Here is a 26,563-nt window from a genome sequence, read left to right on the forward strand (position 1 = left end):
TGGGTTGGGTTGGGTTTTTGGTCCACCCGACCCGACCCGAGAACAAGGGGTCCTCCACCCGAGACCCGACCCGACCGAAATAATATTTCACACGACCCAAAGCCGATCTGATACATAATTTAAAAATCCGACTCGACCCGACCCGAGTTAATTTTAATGGAGACTCACGTAAAAAAATAATATATGAGTTATTGTTCGGATCGGGTCGGGTAGGGTAATATTATTTTAATGAAAAGTAAAGTAAAGCAAAAAAACTATAATTGAGTAAAGTAAAGTTGTAAATCACCGAAAGTAGAAAAAAGTAAAGCAAAAAAAACTATAATTTCACATAAAAAAATCTGAATTCACATCAAAGTAAGAAACAGAGATTTTAATGGAGAGTAAAGTAAAGCAAAAAAAACTATAATTGTTATGTCTGCTGTAAAGCACCTAAAGTAGAAAAAAATTAAAAACAATAATAATTGAGTTACTGTTTGGGTCGGGTCGGGTAAGATTATTTTAACCCTAAACCCAACTCCGACTCTAAAATTTAAAAAAAAATCCGACCCGATCGGGTCGGGTTCGGGTTCGGATTCCATACCCATCCCTAGATGAAACGCTGGCACATGTTGGACATACAATTGTTTAGTAGCAACTTTCTCGCAAACGAAATGCACATCTAGATCAACATGCTTGGACTGTGCATGATAGATTGGATTGGCACTCATTGCAATAGCACCAGAATTGTCACACCAGATGGTAAGAGGTGTGACATGAACTTCACCCAGATCTACAAGAAAATCACTGATCCACATTACTTCTGCAACAACATCAGTAAGACTTTTATACTCAGCTTCCATGGTTGAGCGTGAAACAATCTTCTGTTTCCTTGATAATCAGGACACTAACAATTTCCAATAAAAGCACAATGACCATACATCAATCATCTATCATCTATATCACCACCCAAATCTGCATCAGCAAATGCAGTAACTTGAAGGTCAGAACCAGCAGAAATGAAGGCCAAGCCATAATTCAACATGCATCAACTAAAGGATTGCATGCATCCTTAGACAGCTTAGTAGACAAAACCATAGGAGAAGTAGTTGGTGTGACCTGAGCCATTTTCATTTTTGCTAGTAAATCTAACACAAACTTCTTCTGACTCAACACAAGATAGTTTGCACACCATTTAACCTCGATGCCCAAAAAATACGATAAGTCACCAAGATCTTTAATAGAGAACTGCTTCTTGAGTTCACAAATGACATACTCAATATGACTCAAAGACTCTCCATTCAAGATGATATCAGCAACATACATGAGAATAAATGTACGAACACTAGCCTAAGTAGCAATAAAAGAGAACAATCTGTTTTGGATTCTCGAAACCCTAACGCAAGTAAACTATCACGAATGTTAGTATGCCAATTGCGAGGCAATTGTCTCAGGCCATAAAGAGCTTTCTGAAGCTTACAAACTAGTGGAGTAACATCAAAGGCAAATACTTCAAACATGGGTGGATGCTGCATAAAAACATCTTCACACAACTCGCTATTGAGAAAATCGTTATTCGCATCAACTTGTCGAAGTGTCCACTTCTTCGAGATAGACAATGACAACACAACATTGGCTATGAAAAAGCAAACCATGGGACTATAAGTTTCTTAGAAATCTTGATATGGTACCTGATAATAACCCTTAGAAACCAGTCAAGTTTTATACCTTTGCACAGTGCCATCAACATTCTTCTTAAGCTTGAAAAGCCACTTACACCCTACAATAGTCCTCCCATATGGAAGTTTAACCAAAGTCCAGGTTTCATTCTTTTGGAGAACAGCAAGCTCATCATGAACTGCTGCAACCCACTTATCATACCGAAAAGCCTCATAAACAGTGTCAGGTACCAACTCATCCATACTACTAAGAAATACTTTAGGCTTGAAAATGCCAGCCTTACTGCGAGTGCACATAGGGTGAATATTTAACTCAACATATGATTGTGAAGTGGAGGGTGGAGTAGAAATCGGTTGTTCAAGCACCCGAGACTCATTGTAAGACCCCATATCAAAAGCAGAAGTAACCTATACAAGTAAAGATGCTTGAGAAGGAACAACATATATGTCCCCGTTAGATGGTAAAATTGAATCATAAGAAACAATAGGAACAACTGGAGGACTATCATTAGCAGGTGAGACTATAAGAGAATCATGCACACATGAGGAAGCCCTAGGCACACGTAAACTCTGTGAATGCATGACCACATCTAACGCAGGAAACTTTTGGCCAGATGTAGAACTTGAGGACTGTGAGGATGAAGCTGCAAAAGGAAATACCATTTCATCAAACTTCACATGACGAGAGATATAGACAAGTCCATTAGGAGCAAGACACTGAAATCCTTTGTGCTGAGGATTGTAGCCTAAGAATATACACTCATGGGATCGAAATATAAGCTTGTGCTTGTGAAACAATAGCAAATAAGGAAAACATCGACAACCAAACACTTTTATGAACTTATAATCAAGCTGCTTATGAAATAATTTTTCAAATGGAGAGACACCCTGTAGCACTCATGTAGGAATTCTATTGATAAGATACACAACAGTGATTACTTCATAAGACCAGAACTTCAAGGGTAAAGAAGCCTGAGCCAACAAAACGAGAGATAATTCAATCAAGCGACGATGTTTTAACTTCACAACCCTATTCTATTCAGACGTGTGTGGACACATTACATGATTAACAATTCATTCCTTGGCCAGAAGACTAGTCAGTGGTCTATATTCACCACCCCAGTCACTTTGACTGGCTTTAATGGGTAAGACAAATTGAGTGGCAACCATCCTCTTAAACAATTGAAACATAGTCACAACTTGAGACTTATTCTGCAGCAAGTACAACTAAGAATGACGAGTGCATGCATCAACAAATGAAACATAGTACCTAAACCCATTAGAATTGGTAGGTGTGGGACCCCACAAATCAAAGAAAACAAGTTGGAAAAGTTCAGTGTACATAGTTTGAGAGGAATCAAAGGGCAACTTATGATTTTTCCCAACACAGCAAGCAACACAATTTTTATTAGAATCATTTGAAATATGTACATGCAAAAGATTACAAACAATCTTCAAAGTATTAAATGAATGATGACCCAAGTAACTATGCCACAACTCAGATAAATCATGAGCAATAGTTGTACTAACACTAGCAGGATCACATAAGGTCGAGTCATTAGCCAGTGCAAATGAGTAAAGGCCACCACGTTGTTTGCCTCGAAGAAGAATGCGACAAGTAAATTCATCACGAACACAACACTCATCAGCTCGAAACTAAAAAAACAATTGTCCCTAGCAAGCTTGGACACAGAGAGGAGATTCTTAGTTATCTTAGGCACAGGCAAAATATCATTCAATTACGTCAATTCTTGCGAGCGAGAAGACAAGAAAACATTACCAGCAGTTTGTACATCAAGAAAAACATCATTACCAATTAAAAGGTTACATGGTCCCTTATAATCAGAATGATGAGCAATCTTGGTAACATCAGGAGTCACATGACGTGTGGCACCAGAATCAACCACCATTGCTCACGAGAGGTAGACACTACGTTAGCTTGAGGAGACTCAGTGGATCTTACTTCACTAGCATTTGGACAACAATCATATTGAACATTTTCAATCAAATTAACATTGCTAGGACCAGATTTATAACATGGAGTGTCACTACCATCACCAAGAAAGTCACGATCAAACTGATACCAACATTATTAAACCAGATGACCAACCTTACCGTAGAGCTAACACTACACTCGTGGACGACCTCTACCACGACCACCAAATCTACCACCTGAGGAAATATAATACGACTTGCGATTAAAATCCTAAGCAGATCTAGAATCAGAGATATGACGATTCATCGCCTATGCAACATGAGCTCTCATCGGGAGATTGTCTGTTGGAAAATCAAAGCCAGCTAACTGAGTTTTAGAATCAATCAACATGTTGCTATCAACATCAATAGTGAGAGTTTCACGCATGGTGGTTACAACAACCATAACTAGCTGATATTCTTGAGGTAAACCTTTTAACACACTCACAATCTGTTCAACCGGAGCAACATGACTGCTACATGACTCAAGTGCATCGCACACTTGCTTAACGCGAGTGAGATATACACGCATTCTATCATCTTCTTTTTTAATAGATTGAAGTTTATACAGTAGATTCATCACCGCCGTGGTCGAACGATTGTCAAAGAATTGAACCACCTTACTCCAAACTACAACTGCCGTCTCAGTACCAACAAATTGAGGTAACAACTAAGGATTGATGGTAGACAACAACCTGGATGCTAGCGCACTATCTTGCACCACAAAATCCTCAAACGCCTCATTAAAAATAACCTCACCATTTCGATCAACAATGGTTTCTGGAGGCACTGGCATCGAACCATTCAATAGTCGCTCAAGGCGATGATTGCGAACAGTCCTGCTGCTTCCAAAATAAGAAATTCATCTCGTCCAAGACAACGTTCACCTTCTTATTAGTGAATATGACTGACCGCACCATTGAACTACATCCAGAGGCTGAGGAGAGAGTCGGACTCTTAAGAACCATCACCGTAAACGGAAACTCGGAGCCATAACCTTTAGCGAATGATATCATATTGAGAAATAAATAATAAACAAAGCTAAAGAACTTCTTTATTCAAATTGATAACCAAGATGGCTTTACAATGAAGCAAACATGCTCTATATATAGCATTGTAAAGACTATGCAGCTTAAGCAGCTACTTAACCGTCTAACAATCCTAACAACTTCACACTAGCCTAACCACCTACAACAATAAGCTTTTTCATGTGTACAAGTATAACCGTCACTCAACATTGTTATATTCAACTGTTTTAATCAAGTCGATTGTTAAATATTAACATAAATATTGACATGTCAATTAAGTAAAATTTTAGAAAAATACAGTTGTTTTTTGTTATATATACAGTCTATCAATTTAATCCTAATTTTAATTTGAAATAGTTTAATAATCTTCCAATAAGTTGTTTGGCATGTGCCTACAGCTTATGATACAAGTTTGAGTCCTTCAAAACCATCCTATTTTTCTCAAATTTTCAATCAGTAAGATGGTGAAACATGTCATCATCTTATTGAATGATTATCAAATTTTTTCTAATTAAATTTAAGATGAATTTGATAGAATGCGTAAGTAATGAGTACCAAATATGTTATTATATAAATTTGCTTAATTGACACATCAAAAATTTTCTTAATATTTAACGACTCTTGATTGAAATCAAATTAAAATTTCAGTAACCTAACGACAAATTTTTTTGTTAACTTCTCAAAATAGAATCGACCTAATAGTGTAGTGGTCTCCAAGAGTGTTATCAAACATTGATGATTATTTTGTACTTTTGTTCATAAACTAAAATCGTTGACATCTATTTAATTTGTTTATTACAAAACTTGCAATAATTCCCTTTTTAGTGATTTTGCAATTTCATTTGTAAGAATGTACTTATGGCATGCACTGATCCTTGTTCTCTACTTGGTTGTACTCTAAATATTAATGAATTTCTGAAGCCTGTTGAAGGAAAGAACTATTACAACCCTATTTCTGAAGCCTGTTAAAGGGAATAACTATTACAACCTAGTAGATAGGATTGAGGTAGGGGTCAGAGTTAGGATTAGGGTTAAGATCAAGGTTGAGGTCGAGATAAACTTCGAAGTTAAGATTAAAATCATGATTAGAGTTAGGATTAAAGCTGGGGTCGAGGTAGTGGTTGGAGTCAGGATCAAGGTCGGTCTAAAGTTATAATCAAGGTCAAGATCAAGGTCGAGGTCAGATTTAGGGTTAAGGACAAACTTGAATTGGAGTCGAGATCAGGGCTAGGGGTCGAGATTTCACCAATGCAACAAGTAATGTGGCTGTAGACACCTTCCATTGTTGCTTAATTTTCTTATTTTACTTTTTAAATTTAATAATTTTTATTTTTAATAATTTAATCATATTGTCGATGTATTATTTGAACCAAGACTGAAAATTTAAAATTCAAAAAGTATAAACTTAAAATTGATTGAATTAAAATACAGAGACTAAATCTATCATTAATCCATAGTATAAGGACTACTTACAGAGTTTGACCTATATATATTACCCTTAAATATCCCAAGAAGAGGAACAGAGCAGCAAGTGAATCCACCAGCCGCTATAACAAGAAAACAGGAGTTCATAGAAACGCAGTCGTTTCATCCTCAACTTGCACAACACCCTTATTTCCAATTCTAGGGTTTCCTTCGTGTTCAAAAAGGCTTGAATTTCTGTCCATCCTCAACTTTGAAAAAAAAATCGAAGCTTTTGAGATTCGTAAGGTGAACAAGATAAAAAATCTATGTATAATCATAGAGATCGAGGAGGAAGATCGTCGAAATCGGAGCTAATGGGAGGACCGTTCGATCGGAAGCGTATAAACGATGCTCTGGACAAGCATCTAGGGAAGTTATCACCGTCCATTTCGAGGGGATTGAATAATAGCAAGGAGAAAGAAAGATCATCTGTGCCTTCAACTTCCACTGGTAAACCTCAGCTTGATCATCGCGATTCGCGATCTGCACCTCTCTCCAAAGCCCAATGTTCCGATGGTTAGTTGCTTTTATTTCTTTTGATGCGTTGACGTTGGCTTGTTTTTTTTTTGTCGAGTTAATTTCATTTAAGCATGATCTGGGGTTTTGAAGTGTTTTTCGGAATCTCTGAGATGATGGGTTTGTGTATTTGCCTGTGGGTAGTGTTTAACTTGAAAACTGTACGTGAATCTTTCCCATTCTCGAACCGAATTGTCGAAGCCCAAATGTTCGGGATATTGGTTTACTGAAAATAGGTTGTTTATGATGACAGCCAGTGTTTATGCAATTTCTGTAAAACCCGAATTCGAATCTGTAAATCTGCTTGAAAATCCATTTTTTTTTAAATCTGAGTGTTATTATCCGGATCCTAATTAATTAAATTACGCCAAAAATCTGCAATTAGAAGTCTAAAAAAGTTAAATTTAAAAATAAAAATTAAAGAGGATTCAAATAATGGATGTTCAAAGGTTAATATTTGCATCCACTCCGGATTCCCTGCAGATAGTAATTAGAATATCCAAATTTGAGTGTTATATGAATCCAAAAAAAGCAAGTGAATATTTGCAGATATTGGAATCTGCACTATCCACTGCCATCCGTAGCTTTTTCCCCTCTACTTGTTATTACAAAATCTCAAGTCTATAACCACGGAAGCTAGCTTAAATCTTAGTATCATCATTTTCTGAAGATTGTTAGAGTTCTAAGTTATCGTGTTCCTCCTTGTCATGTTTTTACTTGAAAAACTACAGAGACTAATAAGATCATCAATCATGATTAATAAGAGAGTAATTAATTTGGTTGCAGTGGAATCTGAAACGGACAGTGAAGAATCCGATGTTAGCGGTTCGGACGGAGATGACACATCTTGGATCTCATGGTTTTGCAATTTGCGAGGAAATGAATTTTTCTGTGAAGTTGATGATGATTACGTCCAAGATGACTTTAATCTTTGTGGGTTGAGCCATCAAGTTCCATATTATGACTATGCACTTTATTTAATTTTGGACATTGAGTCTTCTCATGGTAAGCATTGCATGACTCGGATTGCATAAATTTTGGAAGATTTGATAGTTTCTCGAGGTCAAGGAGATGTTATACGTTCCAAAATTTAGGTTTATGTTTAGTAAATTGTTTCAGTTATTTATCTTCATTTTCCAGTGATTTGGGTTTGATGAGAATTCTTTGGGGTTTAGGCTTCAGATACATAATAGTAATCTTACTACCCTCCACAATCCACATCGACTGCTTGTGCCTGCTTGACGCTATGCTTGTCGATTTGAAAAAAATATTTATTATTTTTAATATTGAGTTTTTGCAATTACTGCAGAAAGTTTGCGGTTACAATGCTTGCATCTATATTTAGCCGCCTTCCCATGTTTTTAATGTTGTTTAGCATCTTCACTGTCATTTTTGTCTGTTTTCTGTACCTGTGCATTTCAATTTTCGAATGTATGGCTCCTTTTTTTTTTTTGTGATACACGACAGCCATCATTGCACTTTGGTTCTTACAACTAAGTAGATGTCTTTTGGGCATTATAGGCGATATGTTCACTGAAGAACAAAATGAAATGGTTGAATCAGCAGCTGAGATGTTGTATGGTCTTATACATGTCCGTTATATATTAACTACGAAGGGAATGTCTGCTATGGTAAAATCGCTGTCATTTTCTTTTTCGTTTTTGCTTTCTGTTGACTTCTTCATATCTTATTTACAAAGTTCAACTTTGAAATTTGTATATCAGTTGGAGAAGTACAAAAGCTATGACTTCGGAAGATGCCCGAGAGTTTGTTGCACTGGACAACCTTGTCTTCCAGTTGGTCAGTCAGATATTCCTCGCTCAAGTACCGTGAAAATCTACTGCCCAAAATGTGAAGATATATATTATCCTCGATCCAAGTATCAAGGCAGTATCCTTTTTTATTCATTTCACCAATGGCATTTTTCTTTCCCATTTTTATGATTACAATTTTACTGGTTTTGAGAACTAAATTACCTGTAGTTCGGTTTCGCTATCATGTCATGCTTGTGACGTTTGACACACATCCTACAAAGATTAAAACAACTTTTTTCTAGGTAACCCTACCAAAAATTAGTCATACTTGTGTGTTGGACTATGCTCCTTGTCCTTGCTAGGGTGCCCATGCCCATGCTTATGAGTCTCGATTTTGGCAGAGAAGGGAGTCTATGTTCCCAAATGCCCTTCTGTGATGTCGTTGGGCATGTAAGACCTCTTCTGTTTTTTCACATTTCTGCGGGTGGAATTGTACATTTGCTCGACATCTTTGTTTTACTGCTTAATTTTCTTGACATTACCAAAGATATCGACGGAGCTTATTTTGGTACAACATTTCCACATCTATTTCTGATGACATATGGGCACCTAAAGCCTCACAAGCCAACTCAAAACTACATCCCTAGAGTTTTCGGCTTCAAGATCCACAAGCCCTGACGTGATTGATACGCTAGTTGCAAGCTGGAACATGTAATGCCGAGATCTAACTTCGGTCCGTGGTGGTTTGCTTGTCTTGGTGCTCTATCAAAGCAGTGGATTCCCCAAAATCAGGGACGCAACTCCCTTAGGGACCAAAAGGGTACGGCTCCTGTTAAAATTTATATATTCGATATAATTTTGGTTTAATAGTATTTTGATTCATGTAAAAATAAATATTTAAATTTTAAAAATATAAAAATATAAAAATTTATTAAATATTTAATAAGTAGAGGTCGAACTAAAGAATGATAAGTCTGTACTATCAAATTTTTAGTCTAATTACAATTTAAGTCATTGAAAGTTTAAATATTAGACAAATTAGAAGTATTTTTTTGAGTTTTGAGTATTTTTTTAATTTAGTGTGAATACAAGGTAATATATAAAGACTTTTAACTATCTGACAATGAACTTGGGACCTCAAGGATAACAACAATCTCTTAATCATTAAGGTCGTTTGGTTTATGTTGAATTTCAAGTTTAAATACCTAGTAAGTCTTTATATTTTTCTTAAATAGTCTAATATTTTGTTTTCTGTCGAAATTTAATTTTGGCTTCAACCTTGTTGAAAATGCAAGGTGAAGTGGGGTTCCAAAAGCAGAAGAAAAGAAACATAGAATCGATAAGATTGGTTGATTGATATTGATATTGCAATGAAATATGGGGTGTAACTCTATGATTTACTTTTATGTTCTTCGAAAGAGGGCCTTTGTTTTGTGAGCATATTTTGTTTGGAAGTGACATTTTGCTCTTTTATTTTTATTTTCTTTGAAAAAGGGAGGGATAGGAGCTATCCGTATGGGATTCGAATTCGGGACTAGGTGTCGATAGACAGCGTTATGCCTGTCCAAGATTCGAGTTTGGGATTAGGTTTTGATAGACAACGTTATCCCTGTCCAGGATTCGAATTCGGGATTAGGTGTCGGTGGAAGACGTGAGGCTTTGACCACTACACCAGTGACTTAGTTGACGAATTCAGCTTTCACTGTTTGTTGATAGATTTAGATGATATCCCTTCTTTAGACTTGACATAAATGTGCCATTTCTCGACTCTACAATGCAACTTCTTTTATGTACTCTAAATCCATGGATTATTTGAATCGGAAAGCATAAAATCTTCAGCAGCAAAAATGCAATGAATAAATGGGATGTGCAAAGAGCTGAAGATGGTTCGGTTAGCTTTTTGGAACAAATCATCCATAATTTATGGATATTGAGTTTTCCTTTTTCTTTTGATCAGTCTAGGATGAATAAGATAATATTTGTTCGAAAGATTTTCTATCATTTAACAAATAACGTTTAAACATTTCTATAGGTGCTGTCCTCGAACTCGCGATTTATAGATATAGGGATAATAATCATCCTTTAATCTATGAGGTTGTTTGATTTGTATATAGATATTGAGTTTTAAGTTTTGCCTGTACCTACGTCTCGTTATGTAGTGTACAGACGATATTAACTGAGCAAAATTTTGATCAGCATTTGTTATCATATATATATATATATATTATATGAGTTGAACAATGTACCTATTCATATTCGAGAGGATCTAGATAAAAATATTTTATTAGAAAATGATATTAAATAGTAAAATTAAACACATTTAAAAAAGTAGATTAATCTTAGATACCAACATTGGAGGTCGAATTAATTTTTTTATGGAAATATAAACAATTAATTTTATTAAAGAAATGGGAAAATTTTAAATTACAACAAAGATTTATAATACATAATTAGAATATTTAAATCTAATGGTCTAAAGCAGGTATATTAACATAATAATAAATAAATATCATCATGATGAGTTGATCCAACGTCAAATCTGGCCCTGAAATAATTAAAAAAAGAGAAAGGTTAAACATCCAATAAAATATATAAAAAATATGTCAACAAATAAAGGAAAATATGACATAAAAACAACGAAAAGTGTGTCATAAGCATAGAAAAATATGTTATAAAGATACTTATTAGAGACTAAAACTAAAGGAAAAACAAAAACACTAAATAGAAAAATAAATGAAAAAATGAATGTTAACGGTCGACGACCAACACTAAAGTTAATATCATTAGCAACTAACAAAAATGAAAGAAAAATAATAAACATATAAGACAAAGAAAAATGATGAAACGACTAGGGTAAAATATTTTGATAAATATGTATATCATCGATACTATATATATATTATATTTAAACTTAATTTTGATTTTTTTCTTTATAAGAAATAAATGTTATTTTTTTATTTCGTTCTCATAAGTGAAAATATTAAAAATGATTTTTTAAATAAAATTATAGGAAATTATAAAATAAAAATCCTATTTTCATTGGAAATGTCTTGCAAGATTGAGAAAAATAAATAAAATAAAGAATTTTTTAACTTTAAATTTAATTAATGAACTTATCTTAGTTTAAATCCGTATAAATATGTACCCAAAAAATATTAAAGTGTACAATATTTCATCATATGTTTAAATAAAACGAGTTAGATAATATCAAATTGTTTGATGAAATTAACGATAAAAAAGTTAACTCGAATAAAATTACATGTCAAAAAATTAAAAAAAATAAAAACCCATTCAAATTTAGGTTTAGTTTTGAAGAATTTTTCAATTTAATATTTTATAAGAGGTCAATTTCATTTTTGCCAAATATTCACATAACTTGTACTATTAATTAATCATATTTTTCATTGGTTTTAATTGTCAAAATTCAACTAAATATAATTTTTTTTATCTAAAATTATAATTGATTAACAAAAAAAAAAACCAAGTATATTTTTTAATATGAAAAATAAATAAAAATAGGTTTTAGATGATAAATAAAGAAAAAAGAAATTAGAAAACAAGCTTCCATTGTCGTCCAGTGGTTAGGAGATTTGGCTTTCACCTAGGAGACCCGGGTTCAATTCCCGACAATGGAATATTTTAGGATAAATTACATGTTTAGTACTTAATTTAGTACTTTTATTCTGTTTTGGTATAACTTTATTTTTTTTAAAATCATAGCTAACATTTATTTTGGGCTTCAATTTAGTTTCGGTTTCAAATTAAAATCTAAACTGAACGTTGGGTATGATTTTGAAAAAAAATAAAATTTAAGTATCGAAAAAAAAATAATAGTTAGGTACAAAATGTGTACTTTACCCTATTTTGTAAGCTGCCTGTCAACTTTTATGCTGGAGAGGCTTGGGTTTAGGGATTTTTTTTTTAAAATTCGGGTTTAGATTGAATCGGATTTTATACATGGGTTAGGTTGGATAGAGTCGGGTTGGGTTCGGGTGGAGGGTGAAAAATCCCTGACCTGACCTAATCCTGGAGTAATAGTGTAATTTTTTCATATAAATTTATGGACAATTGCAATAATATTCCTCTCTCTATAGTTTTTTTATAATTAGGTCCTTATTTTATATCATTTTGGATAGAGTCATGTCAGATTTATAATCTAAAAATTTGAGTCGGATCGGATTCGAGTAAGAAAAATATACTCTTCGAGTCATATCAAATCGGATCAAGTGGAAGATATATATGTTTCGAGTCAGATTGACCAAAAACTCGACTTAACCCGTTGCCATCCCTACATGGATTTTTTTCAATACGTGAATGCTTCCTAGTTTATAGAGAGAGATTTTATATGGTCAAATTCTCATTACTTCTGCTATTAATCCCTACTTTATTTTCAAATTCCTAATTTAATTTAATGGTTAAGTACAATATTCATTGCGTTAGGAGTTTCGAGTTTGATTTTTTTAATCATTAGTATTTGATTTATTTATTCATTTATTTATTTATACATGCATTGCATTTTATCTTTATTTTTAATTTTCTGACTGCCGGAGGTCTTCCACGGAAGTTACTCTCAACCTAGTGTTGGGGGCAACCTACTACCCTACCTCCCCCTTACCCCATTACATATGAGAATAAGGTTTTGTTATTGTTGTTGTATTAGTATTTGATTTATTGATCGATTATTTTCGATTTAATTTTACAGAAACTCATTATGGGAGTGACATTTCCAACCCAATTTGCTTAAAATCTTTTCCAACTATTCCGATCTATTGAATCCTTTACTTTTTCCAACTACACTTCTTCATTTTAGTGAAGTTTAAATATATGTAAAACCTTTTAATTTTAAACAAATTTATGACAGTTGAATGAATGAAATAGATTGTTGAGATTATCAATAGGAAATGAGAAGATAATCGCCAGAAAAAAAAGAGTTAATCTCAACCGTCTATTTCACTCATCCAACGATCTTATATATGTGTAAAACTAAAAAAGTTTTACATTGTATAAGTTAATCATATCTTATATATATATATAACTCAGTGGTTAAGAGTAGAATCCTTTTACAAAAGTTTTGGATTTTAGTCTCATGTTTCTCTTGAGTTTATTTTCTTTATCACGTTAAATTTTAAGTGCAGCGTATAACTAAAACAAAAACATGAAAATAAGTAAAATGTCAAATATATAATTCACCCTAAAATATTTAATAATATTTCTTGCATTGTTTATGTCCTCTTTTGTAATATGTCGGCCAAGCCCAGTTTTTATATTTAAATAGAAACATACAATGCTATTAAATATATTCATATTACAATTTTCAAAAACCAAACAACATGGTATAAAATCTTTTATTTATTATTTTTAAAACTTCCATGTTTTTTGAAATCAAACAAGACCTTAAAAGTGTTACTTATAATATCAAGTACTCGAAAAACATGCAACATTAATTTTAATTTACAATAAATTACTAGCTGTTGCAGGCAAGAGAATTACACTTCTTCAGCATAGTTTTATAGTTAGTTAACCTTCTCAAAACGGTAATGGATCTTTTGATTCTTGTTATTTAGGAATGTAGATTACATATGCTGGGAATATTTTGCAGACAAGTCCTCCAAATGGCCCAAAACTAAGAAAATGGGATATAAGTTTCCGTATCCGACACTCGTACTCGAATATGAATGAAAATGTCTTTAAAGCATTAGGTGGTACAAGTTTTCGTTAACATGATGTCAAAATTTGACCTTAACATTTGTTTGAATGAACACTTTGGTTTCTATTTCCTAAAAGCACTTTATCCCTCAATGTTTTGATTTTGATCAAAATGATCCTTTTGAATAAAAAATGTTTTGATTTTATTATGCTTTTTTCCATTACTTCACCTATCACTAAAGCAGTCCAAAAGCAAGTGCATCATAATAACAGTAATTGACAACATTTTACATTCCCATTGTGTGAGAATTCTGACAAAACAGCTTTATGTCATTCAGGAGATAGCAATAAGAGGATGATGATGGATGGCTCATTTGACTCTTTTGAAATAGCTGGTAATTTAACATGCATGACATGAAAGATGGATAAAGAGTTAAAAAAAAGCCTGTATACATGATTATGATGATGATGATGGCACCAATTTCCCAATTAGCCTTTAATTGGACAGGAGGCGAAACCACATCAAGTCAATGTAAAATGGGAACTAAATTGGTTTTTCAATGACGAGAATCATGCATCATGTTATGTCCTAGTTTTTTTTCCTCAACTCTTACTTCTTGCAATAAAGATTCAAGTTCTAGTGATCAAATAGCAATCAGAATCAAAAATCGAGTTCCATTGATTAGAAATCAAACCTGATAACCTGGGTGCTAAATTTCAGACCTGGGTTTAGGGCTAATAAACAAACTTTTCTAAAATACTGGATTTGTTAGGATGTGGGGGTCGAAAGTCCTCCAACCGCAAACTCGAACTTGCTAGAATTTCTTTTAAGCAAGTTTCTCCTTTGTCGGTCTTAATGGCCCCCAAGGTGCTTCCAAGAACATCAGCAGCAAGCCCTGTTTCTAGTAGTCGACCTGGCTCCCCCCCCCCATCATGTATTAAACCCCCAATCGCACTCAGGGTAATTACCTAAATGAAGAAAACAAGGACAAAAATGCTAAAAAATAATGATTTCAGATCAATCGCTAAATATCCAAGTTAAATGCACTCATGTCTGATACTCTCAAGTCCGAAAAACACAGGAAGGTAGATTTAGTTAAATGATTCTCATACCCTTTAACAAGTTGAACTATGCTCAACACACCATCATGGGACCTTGGCAGATTGACCAGTAGCTTTGCCAAAAGATCTCTTTCCATGTCTTTTCTCTCAAAAGAGTCTGTTACCCAAAGGGCAATCATTGTCGGATGGAAGCTTTGAGAGTGCAAATCTTTGATGCACAAAGCAACTTCTTTCTCATCTCTAGCACTGCAAGAATTAAAAGCCAAAATGTTCACTACTTGAAACAAATAACCTTGTATTATCATCAAAACTAAAGATATAATAAGGAAAAAATATGTTACTACAATTCTAAGTTTATCATCGACACCTATCACTATCAAATTATTTAATTGATGCTTAAACATATTTGATAAAAATAAATAAAATAAAATAAACCTTCAAATATAAATATCCTACTATCAGAAATTTAAAATCTTATTGTAACTTTTCAAGTTTACTATCAGCAGCACTATTCAATTTAAATCAAGACATCAGTATTACCATCAACATCCAAATCTCGATATCCTTTCAAGTTTAGAAATAGCAGAAATTCTCAAAAATATTTGCTTCTAAATATGATTAAGTGACAAGACAAAATTGGAGCAATTTGATTGTAGTCAGATTAGTAGACCGCCCACCTGTAAATTCAGTATTTGAGATTCTAAAGAGACAACTTTCTGGAGCAGTTTTACGTTTCAACTTTCTGTCAATGACTAGAAAGTGCAGTGCATGTGTGCAGATGAATGTGTTCGCATTTAAACATATACATGTTAAAAGGAAACAGAAAGGCTAGTATGGAGACAGTAAAATCAGTCAGCTTTGAGCCAAGAGGATACCTGCAAAATTCTTTAATAGCAGCCATAGACATTTCCGTCAGGCGCTCCTCAGTCCAGCTCTTTTCTGAAGGATTATTTTTAGTGAAACCTGATGTTTGGCCTTGTGCAGGAGAAGCAGCAGGAAAGGCTGCAGGAGAACTAAAACCATTCAAACCAGCAGCAGTTCTTGGGTCTCCTGAAATTGGAGAAACATCAGCTACGGGAGTACTTGACGTTGCTGGTGGTCCTCTAAAAGCCATCCCTCTAGCTAGACCACCTTGGGGCCCCAAGGTAATATAATCATCACCAACTGGTCTTTTAGGCAAGGGAACTGACAAATTCCTGACCTCAAAAGAATGTCTATCATCCAAGTAAACATCCTGAGCCCCAGGACCATGGTTCTGAGACCCAGGCCAGGAGAAGATAACTTAGAAGCTTGTGGACCAAAGTCCAAGGGTGCTCTTCTTGCACCAGGATTGATGCCAGGACCACGGGCAAGACTACTGGTTTGTGTTTGTCGTTCTTGAGCAGCATCTCTGTTCACTTCCTCAATCTTTTTAGGCCCGTCAACCTTCCTCCTCTGCTGCCACTTATTCTTTGTCAGATCAATAGCATCTTTCAACATGAATCTAACCCTAGAAGATAATTTCATATTGTTAGCCAGCTTTGCCATCATCTCAAAATAAGCATCCATATACGCCTTTGCTTTGGGATGGTCAATCATTTCTCCAATCGTACTCATTAATTTGCATAAAGCCACAACATCGTCCTCATCAGGATTCTCATACTCACCGAGTAATTTCTTGATGCAGTCATGCATAATTCTCTCAGTTAACATTCTCTTCTTGTACAACTCCCCAATAAGTCTAATGTTACCCAACATTTGTCTCCGTGCCTTGATTCTCTTCTCCTCTCTTTCCTCCTCAGACTGCTTAGCCTCACCCTCTTCCTCCACTTTATTTGCTTCTTCTTGTTCTCTCTCCCCTCTTTCAAATTCATCCTGGCACTTGATCAGCAGCAATCTCTTAAAATTTATCTTTTCATTATCTTCACTAAAATCAGGCAACTCTCCTAATAGATTGAAGACACAAGATTTTATTTCATTTGTTTTATTTATTATTATTATTTTGTTTTATTATTATATTATATTATTATTATTAAATAATTAATTAATTTTAATTACATTTCAGACCCAAACCTGAGGCCCATTTTACAAATCCTGGAGCCCAAACATGGAGGCCCGATCAGGACAAACCCAACCCAGATGGCCCAACAGTAACCCTAAACCCATCTAGGGTTTATATCATCACCAGCAGCCGCCAACTCCTCATCACCGTTGGATCTGACTTTGATCCAACGGTCCCCAAAAAGTCCAACAAGAAACCCTAGGGTTATAACCCTAGGGACCACGCAGCGCCACCCCTGAAGCCAACCAGACCCACCGACTCTCCTCTGCCAGCTGCCCCACGACGACGACGCCTTGCTGCCACGACACCACCATCGCCGAAGTCTCCAGAAGGCGAGATGGCCACCCACATTGCTGCTCTAGGGGTGAGTCACCACATAGTTCAGTGACTCACCGAACTCGACTTTATACCTGGTCCGACGAGAGCCTCATCGAGGCTATAAAGCCATCACCTGCAAGACGAAAAAAAAAAGACAGACACGAGAAACAGAAAACCAACAGACGAAGCAAACACAACGAACACCAGCAACCAGAGGCAAGAAAACAACCAAAAGAAAAGAAAAGGAGAGAAGCCTTACCCTAGACACTTTGTTCGCTCTCGGAAATCCCAAACGTCGCCGGAGATCCAAATATCGAAGGTAAATAAAACCTAGATCTACGGGGTTTGAGGGATTTTTATGACAAAAGGAGGCTAGATTTGGTCTTAGTGTTGAAAGAGGGTTATTTTGGGGTAACTTGGCAATTTTTGGCCACCGTAGAGGGTGGATGGCGGGGCGATTGGCGCTGAAGCAAGGCGGCCGACGATGTCTGGTTCTCCCTCCGGTGAGGGAAAACTAGAGAGAACGAAAGCTTCTCTCTCAAATGAGAGAGAAGCAAAAATTAAAAATGAAGGAAGATGGCCCTAGGGCCGGCCATTTAAGGGTTTAAATACCCTCTCCCAAACGACGTCGTTTTGGGGAGGGTGTTTATGTAATTTCATAAGGGGTAAACCCCTTCCGCGGTATTCCATGTTTGTAATCTTTACAAAATAGTCACCACCAGTTATTTGTGTTTATTTTAATTTGACATTCGAATTTTAATATATTATGTTTTAGTCATTAATCAGTCAATATTTATATATTTAGGATAAATATTATATTTAGTCCCTCATATTTTTATATTTAATATTTCAATCCCGAATAACTAATAGGTTAAATCACACTATGAACGCTCAAATTTTATAATATTTCGAGTTAGAGCATTTAAGTTTTATAGCTTATAATTTAATCATTAATTATTTTTTACCATAAGCTTTTATTTTATTATTTACACCTATAGTTTTAATTTTCTATATTCTAGTCACATATTATTATTATGTTTAAATTATATTTTTAATACCCATATTTTATTTCGAATTAGAATTTTGAGTTTCATATTTTAGTCACTTATATTTTAACCGTAAGTTTTATATATTTTGCAATTTAATTTCATAAGTTTAATTTCTTTTATTTTAATTATTATTTATTTACAATTTAATCATTTCAATTTCAATATATTTATTTATTACTATTATTATTATTATTATTACAAATATATATATATATATATAATATAATAAATATTATTTATTTTTATCCTATTTGTAAATTTAATTTTATAAATTAGTTTTAAGAAAAAAAGTATATTTAAATATATATTTATTTTTCAATATTAAGAAAGGACAGTCTTAAAGCAACTGTATGTCCATTTTCTGATATTTTTAAATAAATAAATATTTTTATAAATTATATAAATTATTTTTAATGTTTTTAATATTTATTTATTTATTTTATTAAGAAATGAGCTGTCTTAAAAACCTAGAAGCCCTTTTCTGATATTTTTAAATAAATAAATATCTTATTTATTAATAGATTTTTTATAGTAATAAATGTGAAATAACAAGATCATAAATTAAATACATTTGAATATTTAAATTTCTAATAATAGAGACAATTTATAATTAATAAGTACCAATTTGGGCGTTGTGGGGGTGCTAATCCTTCCCCAAACGTAATCGACCACGAACCCCTTTTTATTATTAAAAAAGAATGAATTTTTGGTTAAAACGCATACCAGTTTATCTTTTAACTGATGTTTTTCTAAAAACTCTTTTAAAAGATAATTTTTAGGTATTCGACCTATCTGACCCAAAAGCTCCTTAAAATATTTTAAAACCATTTATTCATATTATTTTCCCGCCAAGTAAAAATTTCGCGCTCGGGCGAAAACTGGTTACGACAGCTTGGCGACTCCGCTGGGGACTAGTCAAGCTTTTAAAATCAATTATAAATTGTATCTATTAATTAGAAATTAAAAATTCATATATTTAATTTATAATTCTTTCTTTTCAAAATTTTTATATATACTTATTATTTTTATAATATTTATATATATATATTATTTTTTTATTTTCAAGTATTAAATTTCATTATTTATTTGTTTGCCAAAGGTTTGAACATTTCTCCTCACACACATCACTTGCATTGCATAATATAAGCTTTATAATCAAGCTTGTCCATTTTAAGTGGGAGTGAAAGCGACGTCTTCGTGAGAATTTATTCTCCGTGTCAGACCTAGCAAGTAACTTTCGGGATTCATATGCTCTATGTCTTCGTGAGAATTTATTCTCCGTGTCAGGCATAGAGAAGTGTATCCCCTCGAATTGAACTCAATCCACTTTAGTCTGTGATGGACTAGGATAGAGGGTTAGCAGCCAAAGGGGGCACTAACAAGGATAATTCGGGTACCTTTATTCCTAGAACTGAAACCTTGCATATAATAAACCCTAGCACTTCACCTGATCTAAAAAGTACTGAAACACATCCATAGGTGTACACAAAGGAGAAATAAGCTCTACCTTTTAATTTATTTAATTTATTATTTTTCTCTCTGAATAAATGACTGCGAACTAGTAATCATGCTGTTAAGTTAATTTTTCTAAACAAAACATGGAACTAGAAAGCATGAGGTTAGGATTTATACCTTGATAAATAGAATTTTTCTTTCCATTAATTGGTACTAATTATTCTATTTTTGTTTTCTTATTTTTCCATGCATGTTACATTGCTCTAATTTATTTATATTCTTTTGTCTGCATTACATAATCATGACATAATCAAAAGGTGTTGACTTGAAAGAATGTTCGTCAAATTGGAAAGAAATCGTAAATGGACAAAAAAATTTATGATCAAACAAAATATGATGCGGCCAAGGAAAGACATCCTGAAGAAACTACGAGGATCGAAGGAAGTTCTGTATATAGAGAACCGGTTATATTAATACAAAAAGTATTACACAAAGATCCTACCAGATTGATACCAAAAGAAGCCTATGGTAAGAACATCAGTCAGGGCATTCAGAGTAGTGAAGGTTTTTATGAAGCTCAAGCATGTTATTTGAAGGACTTGAACGACCAAAACAAGAAATTGAGCACAGAAATGAAAACCATGCATGAAGATTTTCAGAAGATCAGTCAAGCCTTTCAAAATGCTGACCTAGGAAATACCCCAGAAGAGTGGATAACAGGGGTCATCAAGCTGAAAAAGAACTGCAACTTATATGAAGACCTTGTTCAAGAACTTCTTGGACAGAAAGGTTCTCTTACAAGGGAAAATAAGCAACTCTAAGAATTGATACAGAAGATGAAAGAGAATGTCATGGAAGAAGCTGCAGTCTAGACAAGCAATATGACCCATAAGCTGATAGACCAACCTAACTTTACGAGGAATTGAAGCAGACTGATAATTCAACTATTGAGCATGAATGAAAATTAACTTGGCTTTAAAGTTATCCCCTATATGTAAAAATTTTGTTTGATGCACGGAAACTTTTGTGTTCAATGAAATATGGTCTAAGATGATCACTCTTGAGTAACACCTTTTCATACATGCATTTGCATTTCACATCTTTGCATTTTCGTTTTGTATTTATACTTTTATGTTTGCTTTTGTATTACACAAGTTGCATTCTTATTGTTACATTCACATATTCACATTTGCATCCTTGCATTTTTTCATTTGTATTTACATTTTCATTTTTGCATTTCCATTTTTATATAATTACATTTTATTTCAAACTATTTTACATGCATTTAATCATGACAACTTGGAATAATTCTTGGAGGATTACATGACAGAATTTTTGAAATCAAAGTGGAGCTAACTTGGTCTTTCTAAAGAAAAATAAGAGCCATGAATGAGATCTTAGCAAGGGTTGGTAGAATCGAGAAACTGAAAGAGCAACTTATCAAGACTCAACAAGAAATGACTGATCACGAAAAAAAGATCCAAGCTGATTCAAAAGAACAAATGATCACGTTAATGGATATGATGAATGATATGATCCATGGAGAGAAACCCTTAGAGGATTCTGCAGTGAAGGTTATGAATGAGGATCTGAATGATAATGATGAGTTCGACGTGATAGTATCTGATGATTACGAACCTATTAGTGAATATGGTAATTCAGGACAACTTCAAGATTTGGTCCCGAGGGGCATGGATGAATTAATGGTGAATGAAGAATCAATGAATGGAAAAAGTTCACTTGTGAGAGATAAGTTTTACCCAAAGAAAAGGGATATATAAATTTCAATTTCCTCCTTTCCACTTTTCATGTGAAAAATCATATTCAAAAATGCTCTCAGCCATATTAACTACTCCACGACTTGTTCAGTCACAATGTCCTCCAAATGAGAATTGGACCTCTAAGGGTGTTCAATGGATATACGACATTGAAACTCCAAATTGTTCAGCTAAGGTTCCTAGTAACCTTGAGGGAAATTTCCAAGATCCCTTAGAGCAAGCAATTCAAGAATGCAAGATAAATGAAGGGGGTTAAGATTCAATACTCAGAAATCGTTGCTTCAACATAGACTAATGTGACCAAATCCTGCGAAGAATATTGGGCGCAAAAAAAAGGGGAAAATAAATCAAAAGGCTCCCATAGAGGTAATTCGAGATTGGCCCATAGGTCTAAGAAAGAATGAGGCAGATGTAATCCAGAGGACACCTCAGATACCTATATCAGATTTTTTGAAAACCAGTAAGGCAAGGGGCAACTTAAGGAGTCTGATTAATACTACCCCAGTTACAGCTGAAATGAGCGTCCAGAACCCCCTCGATCACAGGAGAACATTTATTCGTTCAGAACGATCAAAGAAAGTGATAATCTCTCGAGCGAGAAAAACTCTGAAGGTGTTTCAAGAATCTATCTCATATCTGTACCCTCATTTGGTTAAAGGTCAATACATTACACCAAGATTGGTGAAAGTGTCACCAAAGCCTTATGCCCATTGCTATGATCAAAATAGCTTCTGTAATTTTCACTTGGGAGTATATGGGCATTCAACAGGGAATTACTGGTCATTGTTAAAAGAAATAGAGATGCTCGTTGACAAGGGAGTCTTGACACAAGAAATGATCAAGAAATGGGGGACAAATAAGGATGAGAATCCTGAGCCAAGTACACACCCAACATTCGAGGAATGATAGATGCAAGCTAAATAAACAAGTGGAAGTTGTTATCTACCACTGTAGTACTTTCTATTTTCAGCATCTTGTTTGAACATGTTTTTTGTTCCTTTCTCCGCCTTGTGTGCAATAAATAAACTTGTGTTCCTTTTATGGTTATGAACAAAGAATTAAATTTTAATCTTGAAATTCTTGAGTATCAAGTAGATTAAATATTCTTTTAAATTTTTCAAGAGTTATAGATCTTTGGCAAGTGGTAAAATTATATCTTCCATATCCCATCCAACGCCAATTACTCGACCCGTACCAAAACCAAATTCTGACACTACAATTATCTGAGACTCTGAAGAAATGTCTCTACCTGTTTTTGAGACACTCACTCTAGATGTTTATATTCTTGGGTAGAATTGATTGATGACACTACATTCCACCATATACATGACTTCATAAGTCACACATTTGTCCTTCCAAATACAAAACCATCATAAACCAAAAACCTCAAAAAAAACCAAACTTTTAATTACCCGAGAATCTTCCTGCAAGAAAAGACGATATGAGGCATCATGAATCAATTTATCGAAGAAAATTTCGAGTGATTAGGGCATACTCAAAGAAGACAAAATGATTGATTTAAATAAATATATCATGCATTGTTTTCATGTAAATGAAAGTTAATCTTGAATATTCATCCCCCTGGAGATACATCTTTTCACAAAGACTTCTATATATGAGACGACTGAACTTTGTGCACAGTTTAAACATGCAAACTCATTGACATATCGTCCAAAGATGAATGAGGCAGTTGAAGGAGCAAATAAGAACATTAAGATGATCATTACAAAGATCACTGAAACTTACAAGGATTGGCACGAGAAGCTACCTTTTGCCTTATATGCATATCGAAATACTGTTCGAACATCACTGGGGCAACACCTTATTGTTCAGTCTTACCAATTTGATATACCATCACTTTGTATCTTAAAGGAGCTAAAATTAGAGGAGGCTGAAGGGATCCAAGCTCGGCAGCTGCATCAGAAACGGATGATGAAAGATCACATCCGAGAGAGTTCCAAGAGGGTGATCTAGTGTTTAAAAAGATCTTGCCTATACATAAAGATTTCCGTGAGAAATGGATGTCTAATTGGCAGAAATGATGGGAAAGTTCTGAGAAACCAAATAAACTCAGATTCTGTCAAGAAATATTATGCTTGAAAAAAAAGAAAAAAAGAATGAAAAAAGGAAAAAAAAGAAGAAAAAAGAAGAAAAAAAGAAAAAAAAAGAAAAAAATTAAACCAAGATGAGTGACTCATAGAGCCTCAAGTTACAAAATTGATCAAGTACAATAAGTTCAAAAATTTATATTCAACAAGAAGCACAAGAAATACTGGAGATGAAGGAATCTTATGGAAAAATCCCCAACAAAGCAGATCCAAGTCAAGCAAAGCAAGATTTAAGGCATCAGAATGAATTGATCCTTGGTTCAATTACCCTTAAAACACTTGTTTGAGCCTTTTTATCCCTTTCTTTCATAACCATGAACCCTGGCCTACTTTACGTACCTGAAAAGTCCATTCTAATCATACATGGATTTATATGTGAAAGGGACTATCTTCAGATTTCATTCCGCCCCTCAGGATTGATTTTTATTTACAAAATTGTTTTTTAATCTTTAATGCATGATATGAAAAATGATAAAAGGGGGGTTCAAGATGTAAATTTTTAAATAACATCTTAGAACCAAAGGAGGATTCGAGTTGAAAACCTGAAAAGGCGGCTCGAATATTGAATGGTGCAACAATGACATAAGAGACGATCTTAAGCTCTTGATAAAGCACCGCACATCCCAAAGACGTTTTTGAGATTCGAGAACCACGAAATATCTCCATCAGATGAGATAACAACCCTTCCTTCAAGATAGTAGAAGCTCAAAGAAGACATATATGCTTGACAAACCTGAGAGACCTTACTTTATCATAATCAACCTACACCTCAAATCAGTCAATAATTTTGACACTTGCCATAGGACTATGATTTTTGAATGATTTGAAAGAGTAGTTGATTTATTTAATATTTTTTAAATTCATGCTTATGATTTGATTTTATTGTGAACCTGTGATAGGCAATATTCTACAAAATTCTTTTATTCTTCAATAAAGAAAGGAGAAAAAAAACATTTTCAAACAAGACAGTCTCAAATGAATAAGGTCCTTGAAGCAAGTTGTTTATTTTACCTCTATTGTAGAAAAAAAAACAGTGCAGAATGATGAAGCATTTCACTTTCTTGAAAGCAAGTGGTCCAAGAAACCAGAAAGTCTGGAGAATTAAACTTGTAACGAGCTCCTGTGACATTATTAGCAATCCATCAAGAAAGATTATCACTTATCTCATGCTGAGGGCAATAAGCATCACCAGACAAATTATTTTCCCCAGCCATCAATCCTTGTTCTCTAGAAGATTACATCACAGAGTTATAAGTCCCATTAAGGTATATTATGGGAATGAACAAGTCCACCATCTGCACTTTGGTTATACTATGATACTAGTTCAAGTCTTGATGCATTATTGTTGCCTCTTCCATGCCGATTATTTTCCTTGTCAGGATTATATCCATTATGTCCTTCAGAAGATTGCTGAATTTGAAATTGAGAACTTATGGCACATAATAAGACATTGGAACAGATTCTACACTTGTATGCCTTACAGGATTCCAAAAGTTGAGATAACCCGTTTTACCACCAGCTAAACCTTTCCATAGTTAGGGAAGAGTGGGATATGGCAGTGCGTATTTTGGAGCAACAGAAGAGACAATCACTGTAGCAGTCATTGCAAGAAAATGCACCAACAAAAATTCTCAAGTCCATCTTGATGATGTTTAGTGCTTCCATTAAGGTTGTTACACAAGATGCTACCGACAACAAGGTCGAATCCGCTAAATCTACTCATCAATTGCTCCAACCGATCATCATTCAGTTCTTGCACATTTGTTTTCAAAGGTATGCCAAGACAGTAGAAGGCAACCTCTGCATCACTAATTCTAGAGAAAAGAGACAGGACATTGATACCACCGGGGAATATGTCTCTAGCAGATCCTCCTCATCGTGTATGGTTTTTAGGGAAACCTAGAAGCATTTCCACCTCATCAGGTTCAAGTGGAGCAACTTTATTTCTTTCAACCCATACTAGATTCCATTTTTGGCATTCATCAAGAACATACTTATGGACACTCGAAGATGGCTCGTCATCACAAGCTTCAAGAACCTTGCGGATCCTTTATGTCAATTTGGCACTTCCTGTACATGTTTGTAAATAGTTCAACCTTGTTCGTGGATCCCAGGAAGGCCACCATTTTGTCAATGGAAAAGCATCATGTATGGTGCATGGAGAAAGCAAAATAAGAGGAAATCTGTTCTTAATTGGCAGATTATGAATATAGCTCCTTTTCCGTACAGTAGCACAAAAATACGTCGAATCTACAAATTATGGCTCTACATCGTATAAGTACCGTGACATTTCGGTCCAAACACCAACAAGAGCAAGTGCGACGTTCTCATAGTAAAAATAAGAAGGCCCAATAGCATCTTCTGGAAGTGTTCTTTAAGTTATCTGATCTGGTTCGGTAGAAACCCCAAAACCAATCATTGGATTTAGAAGATGAACTGCATGATCGTATTCATTAAGAAGTTTCTTTTCAAGCTTCCTCTGCTTCTTCCTTTTCCAAAAATCATAGCTCGGGTCTTGCCTTTTCTTGTAATTGGGGTCATTGCATAATGGCTTCCTATCTTCTCCTGAAAGAAGTGCATCAGCAGCCTTAGCCATTTGTGCAGTACATATAAAATCTGTCAACTCTGTAATTGATGAATCTGAACCACATCTCTCCATGACTATTGAGGTCACAGTCTCTGAGTACCTCATTTTTGTCAAGTATAATAGTTTAT

At 34.3% G+C, this 26,563-nt stretch overlaps 1 protein-coding gene and 1 pseudogene across 3 annotated transcripts; one reads left to right on the top strand and one right to left on the bottom strand.

The window, feature by feature from the left end:
• Positions 1-6,202: 6,202 nt before the first annotated feature.
• On the top strand, positions 6,203-25,012 carry LOC120170348 (putative casein kinase II subunit beta-4). 3 transcript variants are annotated; one of them, XM_039178306.1, is made up of 7 exons: positions 6,203-6,285; positions 6,402-6,637; positions 7,424-7,642; positions 8,159-8,268; positions 8,362-8,527; positions 8,939-9,134; positions 25,000-25,012. In XM_039178306.1, exons 2-6 carry the CDS (start codon positions 6,436-6,438, stop codon positions 9,067-9,069), a joined length of 828 nt encoding a protein of 275 aa, XP_039034237.1. In that variant the 5' UTR covers positions 6,203-6,285; positions 6,402-6,435; the 3' UTR covers positions 9,070-9,134; positions 25,000-25,012. The 3 variants fall into 3 exon arrangements, with proteins under 3 accessions (XP_039034237.1, XP_039034236.1, XP_039034238.1); XM_039178305.1 differs by lacking the exon at positions 6,203-6,285 and having other exon boundaries at positions 6,298-6,637; XM_039178307.1 differs by lacking the exon at positions 6,203-6,285 and having other exon boundaries at positions 6,298-6,637; positions 7,424-7,570.
• The window catches only part of LOC120170360, a 33,348-nt pseudogene continuing 21,557 nt past the window's right edge, over positions 14,773-26,563 (bottom strand).

This window comes from Hibiscus syriacus, unplaced genomic scaffold (genome assembly GCF_006381635.1).
Source record: "Hibiscus syriacus cultivar Baekdansim isolate YM2019G1 unplaced genomic scaffold, ASM638163v2 tig00111779_pilon, whole genome shotgun sequence".
Taxonomy (NCBI): Eukaryota; Viridiplantae; Streptophyta; class Magnoliopsida; order Malvales; family Malvaceae; genus Hibiscus; species Hibiscus syriacus.

Bases quoted from the DNA above. Each gene is read 5' to 3' on its own strand.
- LOC120170348 (XM_039178305.1), top strand. From the start codon at position 6,388: ATGTATAATCATAGAGATCGAGGAGGAAGATCGTCGAAATCGGAGCTA. The intron at 7,643-8,158 runs GTAAGCATTGCA...TGGGCATTATAG, and splicing joins GGACATTGAGTCTTCTCATG to GCGATATGTTCACTGAAGAA. The intron at 8,528-8,938 runs GTATCCTTTTTT...ACATTACCAAAG, and splicing joins TCGATCCAAGTATCAAGGCA to ATATCGACGGAGCTTATTTT.